This window comes from Diabrotica undecimpunctata, chromosome 2 (genome assembly GCF_040954645.1).
Source record: "Diabrotica undecimpunctata isolate CICGRU chromosome 2, icDiaUnde3, whole genome shotgun sequence".
NCBI lineage: Eukaryota > Metazoa > Arthropoda > Insecta > Coleoptera > Chrysomelidae > Diabrotica > Diabrotica undecimpunctata.
This window is the reverse complement of record NC_092804.1, coordinates 124,111,035-124,123,329: the sequence shown is the minus strand read 5'-3', so window position 1 is coordinate 124,123,329 and position 12,295 is coordinate 124,111,035. Positions and strand designations below refer to the sequence as shown.

At 31.1% G+C, this 12,295-nt stretch overlaps 1 protein-coding gene across 1 annotated transcript in view; it reads right to left on the bottom strand.

Annotated features, from left to right (window-relative positions):
* Positions 1-5,191, bottom strand: part of LOC140433435 (uncharacterized) — a 67,001-nt gene extending 61,810 nt beyond the window's left edge. Inside the window, exon 1 of the mRNA XM_072521440.1 lies at positions 4,835-5,191. Within this exon, the coding sequence (XP_072377541.1) occupies positions 4,835-5,136 (302 nt within the window). The 5' untranslated portion in view covers positions 5,137-5,191. The remainder of the gene's footprint in view (positions 1-4,834) is intronic.
* Positions 5,192-12,295: the final 7,104 nt, after the last annotated feature.

The window sequence follows — 12,295 nt, the reverse complement described above, 5'->3', positions numbered from 1 at the left end:
TTTCATATCTAACAAATCACATTTGTGACAAGTATCGGCCATAGGATCTTTAAAACTTAGATTCTTTTTTTGAAATTCGCGTTCGTAAATCTGCCTTGGCACTGGTTTCTCTTCCGATTTATTTTGTTCACAATAAAGTTTGTACATAATTCGTAGAGTTAGGTGAGTTTGAAGATATCTCCTGGTACTTTCCCTTCGTGTATAGTGGGATTTGTAACGCGGAAAAGACAAAATATGACTTTTAACTTTTTCTATTTTGTCTGTACTATGTTTGTTAACAGAAGTCTCACGACCTCTTTTATCGTCATATATTATCCCAGATAGGGTTGAACATTTGTTGCCCAGTGCTGAAGTAACAAACATTTAAGTAAAAATTAATGGGAAAATCCCAGTAGTTGGCTGTATACCATCAGTTAAAAAACTTATTCAGAATTAAAACACTTCACATTTGTATGTAGTTATAAAACATTTAATTTAATTTTAAACAAGTTTTACAAAAGTTTTAAATTAAATGTTTTATACCTACATACAAATGTGAAGTGTTTTACTTGTGTATAAACATTTTAGTCTCACCTAGAGTTTTCGTGAAACAATCTCTGCATACACGGATTAATTCATTGTTTACAACAAAATGAAAACGATGAGTTTTTAAATGAAACTTTTCTTTTTCTGGGTCTGTGGTTCTTTTTCTAGATGACGCAGGTTCAGTAGTGTCTACTTATCCAGCAATAAATCTTACTCTTTTATTTCTATCCGCAAGAGACCAGTATTCCTTAAATATATGTTCCCTTACTAGTTTATTATCAAGTCTTATTTCTAGCTTATCTTTACATTTCATCCTACAGCCATTCAATGGAATTGACATTCTTTCTTTAACCACTTTGCCTTTAGCAGTGACATAACTTTCTCCCATGTTTCTTTTAGTTTTCGTTCTGCTCTTTTGTTTCTTGCAAATGCTCCTTTTTGTGCAGTACTTTTAGTCTTCTGTATATCATATTCTAGTGTTGCTTTAGCTGCATCATACAATTTATGTTTCCGCCTTCTCTCTTTCTTTGGATTCGTACATATTTTAAATACATCTGGGTTATCTTCACTTTCATCACTTGATTCTGCAACATAATCCTTATCAAGGTCACTATCATCAGATATTCTCAGTAAATCTATTTCACTAGTACGAGTATTATTAATAGAGTCCTTTGAAGTACCTAAAAATGAAAAGAATAAAATTAATTCATATTATAACAAGCATAACAAAAATGTTTCACCTGGAACAGCATCTAAATGAATGTGATCATTTCTCAATCCCGTTGTAGGAGAAGGCCATTGTAAATCCGTATCCCAAAGAGTAATATCAGTGGTTTCAACAACAGTGGTCTCCTGCTCTACATGTAATCCAGAACAAGAACAAGAATTTTCATCGATTTGGTTTTTGCTTTCGTCTAAAAATATTTATCAAATTTACTAATTTTGTTTGACATATTTAAATATTATAAAAAATCTCAATATACATATAAAATTCTAATACTATGTATCCCTATATTATCATCTAGAAAGAAACAAGTTTATAATTTTAATCCTACGATAATGTAAAAAACAAAAACGAACTATAAAGTTATAAATATTTTAACCTACCGTTGTTTTTCAAAAGTTTCAACATTCTTTTGATTCTTGAACTAGCCATTGCTTATTAATATAATTTTTTAAATGGTTTTTAATCGTTTTTTATTTTTTTGCTTTCGAATTGCATGTAAACACTCATAAACGCAACGCTTAAATAATTTTTAGGTTAGGTACAAAGAGTATAAGTCAGTTTGTTCCGAAATAAAAAGTGATCTTTATAGTACAAGTTGACTTATACTAATTGTATCAGGCTTATATAGTTATACCGTTTCCACCTAATGGGTAAAATAGAATTTTAAAGCAAATAAGACTTATGTTCTTTTTACCAAACTGTGTCAAATGCAATGTTAACTCGATTTTTTTATATAACTCATTTTGGCCAATTTGTGACTTATACTCTTTTTCGGGCACCCTAGATTTGTTCTTGTACTTTTTCTAGAACCTGTCATTTCTTTGATTTTTTTGTGCATCTAAATTAAAGCTATCATACTTTTTATCCAGATCTTCTACTTTTATACTTCTACAATTTTCTTTCTGTTTTTTCTGAATTTTTTTGTATTTATTCAGGTCTTTTGCTCTATGTTTTTTCGTTCTTCCATAAGTTCAAAAATTTCTACTGTCATCCAAGGTTTTGTTTTTTTTCCAAGTGATTTGGGGGTTTCTTTTCCAAGTGACACAAGGACATGTTGAATTTTTCCCCATTTTTGGTCAATGGTTAGAGTTTCTGCATTATCTTCTTTGACTTTCTCGAAAGTTTTCGTTTATTTTAAATTTCGTTTCCGCATATATGTTGTCTTATTTGAGCCGCCTTCTATCCATGATTTTCTTGGAGCTAGAATGCTTTACATTCTTTAGTTTCACTCTTATCGACAAAAAAACCGGATTGTGATCGGAGAATATGTCCGCTCCTGTATAAGTTTTGGATGATATTATAGAATTTCTATATTTTCTGTTGACGATAATATAACCTATTGGATTTCTGACTATTTTGTTGTTATTGTCAGCTGGTGACAGCCATGTGTATAATCTACGTTTAGGAAGTTTCACACAATTCTCCACTTGTGGATTCTCCACAATATACTTGGATTATATTTACTTTACGTTTTAAATGAGAGTTGAGAGACAGCATCAATACTCGATAGAATTAGGGAACAAAGTTACAAACAGCTTTTTGAGAGTTCTTATCAACTATAATGCCAACTTCCTGCCTGTGATTGGAGTTGTTGTTACCGAAATAATAATATGTTTCATTCCTAGTGTTACATTTTCCTGATTCAGGCCATTGTATATCGCTAAGCCCCAGTATGTTAATCTTCATTCTGCACATTTCCGACACAGTGTTACCTAGTTTGTCAGATTGGTACAAACTTCTTACGTTCCATGTTCCAATTTTCAAGGCTATAGAGTTATTCTTTTTTGTTTGACAGGGATTTACCTTAATGACGATCGGAGAGGCCCTGTCGTCTAAATCTGATTGTCCTCCTCTGCCGAATCTTGGATTCCGAGTTCCATGACCATTAAGTCAATTGTCGACTAGTGAGTCCACGATGATTTTTACTAAGGATATTCATGCGGATTATGAATGTGGTAGTCATCCCGTGACTTTGAACTTGATCTAATTGAGTTGAATTGTTATTTAGGTCAATGCGACATTTTTCATCGATTTTTCTAATCACCATTAGTTTTTTGAAGATTTATTGTCATTGCTTCACTTGCATTAGTAATTCTGTCTAGTATAGTTTGTAAGTCTTTCATTTTTTTCTATCAGAACGGTATCATTTGCATGCCTGATTGCCTGAATATGCATTCAGAGTAAAAGTTGACAGCCTTGTCTGACTCCTCTTTGTATACGGACGCTTTTAGTAGTGTGGTTGTAATATTTTAAGGTTGCTAAAGGTTTTAAAATATTTGGAGATCTTTTCTTTGGAATATTAAACTTGAAGGCAGTATAATTGATGCGAGGGCAGTATAATTTGTGTAAAATGAACCCTTCTCTCAGACCTTGAGCTTGAAGCCACCGGTGATTTTGAATACCAGTTACGCGAGCAAAATCAATTTTAAGTAAAATATGTATCAACTCGACGGTAAAAATTGTCCTATCGACAAAAATCAAAATGCGTTTTAAAGGCAAATAGTGCAGATTTTTGTATGCAATTTTTGTATTTTTCCTCAAATAAAGTCAGTTTTATAAAATTAAATTAATAAACGTTGAGTGATTTTTGCCATTTTTTTTATGATTCTCCTGAGATTAATAAAATTTATCACATTCATTGGAATTTTCATGGAACTTTCACATGGAATTTTCCATTATTAGATCCCAATCTTTAAACCTATACCATAAAATTTCAGTTTTAAGTTTTGGCAATAAATGTGAGGCATTTGAAATATGCTTAAAAAACGCTTAATTTAAACATTCACATTACAAACGATCTACAACATTTCAAATTGCTTCTTTTTGAATGCACAAGTACGTTTTTCGAAACTATACAACTTCTTCTACAAATTCCACTCAATATTGCCTTCGTATGGTGTGTGATCATTTGTACTTTAAAAGTTTAAATTCTGCGTTTTTAGACATATTCCAAATGCCTCATATTTGTTGCCAAAACTCAAAATCAAAATTTCTTGTTAAAAGTTTTGAAGATTAGACTCAAATCAGACTTTAACATTGCAAATTCCATTACGAGCGGTCAATAAAAGTGATAAATTTTGTTGATCTCATGAGAATCGTAAAAAATGGCAAAAATCGGGCAAAGTTTATTTATTTAACACTTTTATAAAAACAGACTTCATTTGTGCGAAAATACAAAAATTGTGTATGAAAACTGCACTTTGCACCTTTAAAAAGTATTTTAATTTTTGTCGATAGGACACTCTGATCAAAAGATATCGAATTTTTACCGTCGAGTCGATACAAATTTTAATTAAAATTAATTTTGCGCACGTAACTGACATTCAAAATCACCGGTCGCTTCAAGCGGTGTTTGTGAGAGTTCGGTTGATTCTACACAAAAAGACCAAATAAACATTTTTGTTCAAAATTATCTCGGCTATATTTTTGATTTGAAACATTTTTTTATACGGCGAACAGATTGTTGATAAATCGGTGTTTTCCATTTTTCTCGCCACAAAAAGTATCATGATTATTCGTAATAAAACAATATACTATAATTTTATCTATAAGTATAGTATAATAAAGATTATATTTATTTACCTGTTTACAATATCCTCAACAACTTCATTGTATACTTCTTTCTGCTGAACCTTATAAAATATTCCATCTGTTATAAATTCCCAATAGCTAGGAGGCATAGACTGTTTAGTAACATCTTTTAGCTGTTCTTGTCTTCGTATGAACATTGTAGAATCTGAAATTTTTACGTGTTCCTGATCGATTTTACATAACGAACTAATTCTATAAAAAACCTTAACATAATGGTTTCCTAGTTGATACTTATTCGTTTTAACACTAGAAAAATTTTGCCGGGAAGTAACCAATTTAGTGACACAATCCATTTTATGGGAAATATTAAATATTTTATAAGGATAAATGTCAAAATTATATTGACATTTATTTGACTTGATATTTGAACTTCTGGTCAATACAAGTTTGTTTACATCTATTTTGAATAGTTTCGATGATTTTTTCATTCCATTATCTTATATTTATCAGCCACAAATCGCACATGCTAAAGAAAAGTGACACTATCCAAAATAATAAATTTTACAGAATCAGCGTTTAAAGTTTTTGACATACTTGAAATATGAAATATGATCTTTTAGAAAAAAAGTTAGTGACTGAAATATATTGTTTTAAAAAACCTTATTTACTACCTTATACACTTAATTATGTATTTCTTCTGTTTCCGAGTCTGATACTAGTAAAAAAATTAATAAAATCATTTAATATAGTATAAGCAGTGAAATATTTTTATAGTTACATAATTTTTTATTGAAAATAACAAGTTACAACATTCTTAAAAATATAAAAAAACTTAATGTACCTATACCGTTGGCTACACAGTTGGAAAATATATCGGAATGAAATTAACATAAAAAGTCAGAAAAAAATTAGAAAAAATTATAAAATATTATTATAATACGATACACTATAATATTCAGGTATTATATTTTGGTCTATCATGCTTTGTAGGTATGTGTTTTTTCTTTAATTCGCTCAAAGAAAGTCGTGTGGAATATAATTGCTTTAATGGGAACTGCTGATTCATTGGTCGATTTTTCCGTGTTTTACACCTGTTAGAACCACCTTTATTAATTTCTTTATAGTCTTCGTAGTACGAATTTTTGTAAGTTACTTTAATATTATCTTCATCTCTTTCAATTCTTATTATTTTAATATCAGTCAGTTTTACGGTTTCACCTTCTTTGTTTCGTTGTAAGTTAACTAGATTTGCAAGTTCCTTGATATCGTAAAAATCTTTATAACATAATTCATTTACAGTATAAGGATTGCCTTTTTCTTTGCTTTTCATATTGCGGTAATGTATTGCGAAGGCACATAAATAGGTCTGGACCTTAAAGTTTTCTGTACTTCTCTTTCGATTGTAGAGTGGGCAGCGTCACCTTCATTTTGTGTATGACCTTTTATTAGAAACTTATGTGTAATTGAAGTCAAGTTTTTTAAAGTTAGCAAGCAATAAACGTACAAAGAAATTATAAATTGGTTCTTTTGTTGACCACTGCAGTTATCTGAGTAGAAAATAATATTTAGGTTAGTAGATACAGTCATTTGTGACATATTTCTAATATATTTAAAAACACAACTTGCTATTTCATTTGCTCCACGTTGGCCCTCTACTTCATTCCAGAAAAAACACTCAGTGCGATCTCTTCCTATTGCCGGTATAGTGAAATTAAAACAATTCATTTTACTTTTGTAGTAAAAGACTGAGACATCACCTCTTGGACAGAGGTGATGTCTCATTTAATTTTGCATGTTTTCCTCTCTGTTCTGTATCAATTATTCCTTTGTTGTCTATCTTTGATATTAGAGTACTTATTGGACGATCAGATATTCCAAAACTTTACATACTCGCACTGTCTTAGATGTATCTACTTTCAAAAGAAAAGATTGTTTAAGTTTCCTGTTACTGTTAACCATTTTGTACTGATATTTTGGGATAACAGGTACCATACTCCTTGCAATAAATTCTCTCTGACGTGTCAGCGATCCCATAGCCCAATAGCTATCAAATATCTGTTTTCGAATTTCTTCTGAAATGTGGTCAGCACATTTTAAACGGCATTGAGTTGTACATGCAGATCCTATTTTTCTTGCAGGTATAACCATACGGTTACGAGAAGCTGGCAGGTAATCCTGTCCTGAATTTCTCAAAGTTTTAGCAACTGCCTTCCTACTTTGTCCAGGTCTTCTAAGTATTTTTGACACAACGCAATGTCTGCTTGTTTGGAGGACAGATTTTGAATGCCTGTAGCAAAATCTGACGGTGTAACTGAAGGTAGCGCTAATAAAATTGATTGTCGGGTTGTACCAAACCTAAAATATTATAATTTTCAAGACCATTTTGTCGCATGTTAGTGCTTTCGACAGAAATGTTGTTTTCCGTAGCAACATAAACGGGATGTTCTTCTGATTCGCTTTTATGAGTGCCTGATATTGAACTAGTTGACAAACCTGAGTTGGAAGATGAGCTTGTGTAAGACGAAGTGGTGCTAGAAGAAGTATCGGAGCTTGAAGAGAAGTCGGAGCTAGAAGACGCCCTGCGTAGTTTTTTTGTCTTGGATGGTGCCAGCAAATTTTTATAACGGCGTTTCTTTGTGTTGGACGAATATGGCAAATATTCTTTATCGTCGTCTGACACTGGAGAAAAATCGGAAACATTGTCCACATTATTATTATTGTGTTCACTTAGATCTGTATCATTCAATAATATGGGAGTATTTGAATTGGGGTCTTCCACATTAGATGCTGTTGACAGTAAAACCTCCTCGTTAATAATTTGCTTTTCCGTTGGAATTGGATCATGTGCAATATCACAATTCTAGTATATTTGTGTTGAGTTAGGTGGATCGACAGATTTATTAGCTAGCTCTACCAATATTCGTCCACGAAACGGCATTCTGAAGTCTAAAAGTAAATATTAAGCATCAGAAGCATAAAGGTGAACTTATAGTCAAAATAACTATTTTTACAGTTTTTCTCAGATTTTATTTACAAAGAACGGATTTTAAAAATTATGATATTAGTATCTATATTAGTGTGTTATTATCTTTGTTACAAAATGAAAATTCATATTAATAGATTGAATAAACCAAATAAAAAAACGACGACACAACTATCGTTTAAAAATTTTAATAATTAACAGTCTCAAGTTTGCAGTAAATTACGACATAAAAGCCAAATGTAATCATATATTTAAAGAATCGTATAAACAACAATGTCACTAAACAAAACATGACGCTATGGTAGCACTTGCTGCAGCTATTAATATTATAAATTAACAGCTACAATGACACTAAAGACAAAGTGGCGTTATTGCTAACCACAAAGTCAATTATATGTACAAGATGTATACGGAACAGTGACACTAAACAATCAATGTCGCTTTTGGAAGCGGCTAATTTAGCTATTAATACTACAAACCAAAAGCTATAGTGACATTAAAAATAAAGTGACGTTATTCCTAATTGCAAAGTCAATACTAACCTTAAAACTGATACAGGTAAAGTATCCTTAAACTGAAGAAGACGTTATTTCACAATTTGAATGTTAAATTGTAGTAATCACGTTCGTCACCACTGACATAATGACGGTTTTCAATATTGTAGAAAATCATCTTTCAGAAAATGACAAAACGGATTTCTGCCATTGTTCTAGAAAAATGATAATTTTATTGTATTGTGTAATTCTAAATTTTGTAGTAGATGCCGCCATCGGTACAAAATACGTAAATTTCGGATAGTGTCACTTTTCTTTAGCATGTGCGAAATGTCGTCGTCTACACGGACCTTTCACTTTACCTTAAATTATAATTTGAAAAATGTGTTAGTTATCATTTCTCGTATTCGACCATACTATTTTATTTTTGTTTATTTAAATTTACAGACCAGTTTTTTGGTCTTATGTATTCTTTACGCAACATTTATGTTGATTTTAACCCATTAATGCCCAGAACTATGAACTTTTATTGAAACTATTCAAATCAATGTTTTGTTTTAGACAGTTATTAAATCCGACATGAAAAATGTTTAAAAATGTTTTTGATATTTAGTTTAAGATTTAGAAAGTGGGTCGTCATCGACCCCTTGGACACTTACTGAAATACAAACTAAGATATGTTTTTTTAATTTATTGAAATTTCAAATTTTACAATAATATATGTATGAAAACCAACTTTTACATGCTTTCGTAGTTTTATTTTTACACAGGGAACATCTTCTTCTTGTCTTTTGGTAAACTATTAAGTGGCGGCTTTCTGAGGTGATATTGTACACAGAAGCTCTCGTTGGTCCAGGCATTTTCGGTTTAACTCCATATTTTTTTATTTGTAAAACATCAGCAGATGTCAGTTTGAATACAGCAGTACAGCAGGTTTAGATACAGTTTTAGTACAGCAGATTGTCCAAGACCCTTGTATTTATTAGATATGTTGTCTTTGATATGATATATCAAAGTGTTTGTATCAAAGTACTTGTTTGATATATTATATCAAACTGTAAGCTATACCATCATTTGTAAGCTTGGTAGCCGAATTGTCTTACTGCGTATGAATTGTTTACAGTCATGTTTTTCATAATAATGACTTGTCGATGGATACATTTGAATGCAAGGGTGCAGATTGCAAAACATTTTTATTCAGTGCAGCAATAAATAGGCGCAGCTTACCCGTTTTGTCCCCCTGAGGTAACGTGTTGTTATCATTTGCATAAAAAAATCTGAATATCACCTCAAATCAATTACGTCATATTGATTGAAATACTAGTGCATTGTGCACATCTTCTGCTTCTTTCCAAAACATTCTTGAGGAAAAGTGGCGTTAACCAGAAGAACTCCGATAAATGCATACAACTCTTTGCTTGATAGTTCAAATTTAAGAACATTTTTATAAGTAGTATACATAATAGTATATTTCACTAGCTCTTCGAAGACTGACTGACTTATGAAAAGCTCAAAAAATTTAATAGGATGACTATTTTTACATAATACTAATGGTAGCAGAAACGTATGATTCCCAGAGAAAAGTGATCTACGCAGATCACCTTTTTCCCATTGAAATTTGGTCCCGACTTTAGATTTTTTTAGAAGGTTGCACGATTTTAGTATTTGACTGCTTATTATTGAATATAGTTCATTTTGTATGCCTTAAACATCTTCAACGTTTGTGTTGCTACAAAGTAATGCCTTTTTCCGAATTCTTTCATTTCTGAACATCTATCCTCTATCCAGTTTTCTTTAGCCGCTCGTATTTTTTGTTTTATTTCTCTTTGTTTTCTTCTGTATTGGTTTGCTTTGTCATTGTATTGCTCTTTTTTGTTTTATAAGATCTAGTATTTCTTCCGTCATCCATTGAATCTATTAGTTATACTATGTTCTTCTGTTTTCTCAATATTTTCGGTTATTCTCATTTCTTTCATGTAATTGTTTACATTATTTTCCATTTTACTTTTGTTGACATCTGAACTAGTAATATTCTTTTGCTGAAGTTTTCTCTATATTCGTTTTAGCCTGACTCTGGCCTAGAGCCAATATCTGCTCCAGAATATGTCATAACCCTACTAATGGAGTTCCTAAATCTTTTGTTGATAAGAATGGAAAAAAGAGCTTCTTCTTCAAGTTCCATATTCTATCGAAGGTTTGAAATCATCATGGCTATGCGGACGCTGTTGACTGCTGATCAAATAGTTAGTATTAAAGTAACAATAAATAAAGAGTTAGTAAAGAAAGAGCTAGGTATGTAAAAAACAATTCAATTGGAGTTACTACAGACGAAGAGGGCTCCGGAATTATTAAAATACTTGCATCAATTTCGTCGCCATTTGGGGTGGCGAAGATGCCACTTGCGTCGAGCCAGCCGACATCCTCTTACGATGTTTATTTGTAGCGCACAATGCAGAGAAGCTCATTTGCTCAAGCTCAAGCTTTTATAAAAATGTAGCTGAGATAATTTTAAACAAAAATGTTTATAGGCATTTTTTGTGTAGAATGAACCGTTCTCTTAGAAACAACGCTTAAAGCGACCGCCGATTTTGCATGTCAGTTAAGCGCGCGAAATCAGTCTTCAATAAAATTTGTTTTAGCACGATGGTAAAAATTCGATATCTTTTGATCCAAATGTCCTATCGACAAAAATCAAGATGTGTTTTAAAGACAAAGAGTGCATCTCTCTTATGAATTTTCTGTATTTTGCCGAGAATAAACTCAGTTTTTGAGAGTTCGGCCCTGATAGCGATCAAATCTACCACATTATCAGCTGTCCCGAAATATAGTCATTTTAAATGGTAAAAACAAATCATAATTTAATATTTAAGGTATATGTTATTGTTTGTTGAAAGAAAATGTGATGTTTTATATTATTTAAATTATTTAAGTTATTTATATTTATTAAAGAGATATATTTTGAAATGTGTGTCAAATTATTGAAAATTTTATAAAGAAAGAGGTCAGTTATATGACAATGAATGAAAGTACTTGTACTATTTTGTGGGTGTGCAATTTCTTTGACTTGTAATTATCAACTATTGATTAAAAAGTGAAATTAAATGCTTTTAATCAATAGTTGATAATTACAAGTCAAAGAAATTGCACACCCACAAAATAGTACAAGTACTTTCATTCATTGTCATTTAACTGTCCTCTTTCTTTATAAAATTTTCTATAATTTAACACACATTTCTAAATATATCTCTTTAATAAATATAAATAACTTAAATAATTTAAATAATATAAAATATCACATTTTCTTTCAACAAACAATAACATATACCTTACTCCTATATCATCTGTTAACATCCCTCCCCTCAAGAAACTTCCTCCTAAGTTGTTAGACAGTTACAACATTGACCAAAGATCACTATATAAAAACCCTTGTACCGGAATGTAAGTAGTATTTTGTTTATTTCTAATTTATTACAATTCAACAGATTTTTTCTCTTACCAATTTGTGGGTTGTTACTGTCTGCTAAAGCAATTTATGCATATTAATAAACACAGACATGTAATATTGGCATAATTACTAAAACCTTTTTTTGATCTATAACTTTTTTGATCTATATTCTTATAAGACAGCACCCTAATATGGGCTTTTTATAATTTCAGCATTTAATTTACTTTGTACCACTGACCTGATGCAAATTTTAGAAAGCGAAACCGGTCGTCTTAGGTAGTAAAATTAAACTGATTGTGAGTAAGTCTAATTTATTTCTTTTTACCTCTTTTATTTGTTTGAATTTATTCAGTAAGGAAGCCAAATTGTAGTATATTTAAAAATGATTCATCCGTGGAAGAACCTAGTACTTCTGGTGAAGTTGTTAGTAATAATAATGCCGAAAGAAGAGACGTCAGAGTTAAAAAACCATTAAAGCGAAGTGTTTTGTTAGTGAACTTAACAAATATTTGATAAGTTCAACTCTGCCTTTGCTGGAACCCCCGTTGTGTGTTCAAATAAATGCTTATCGGCTTTGAGCGATAATAAAC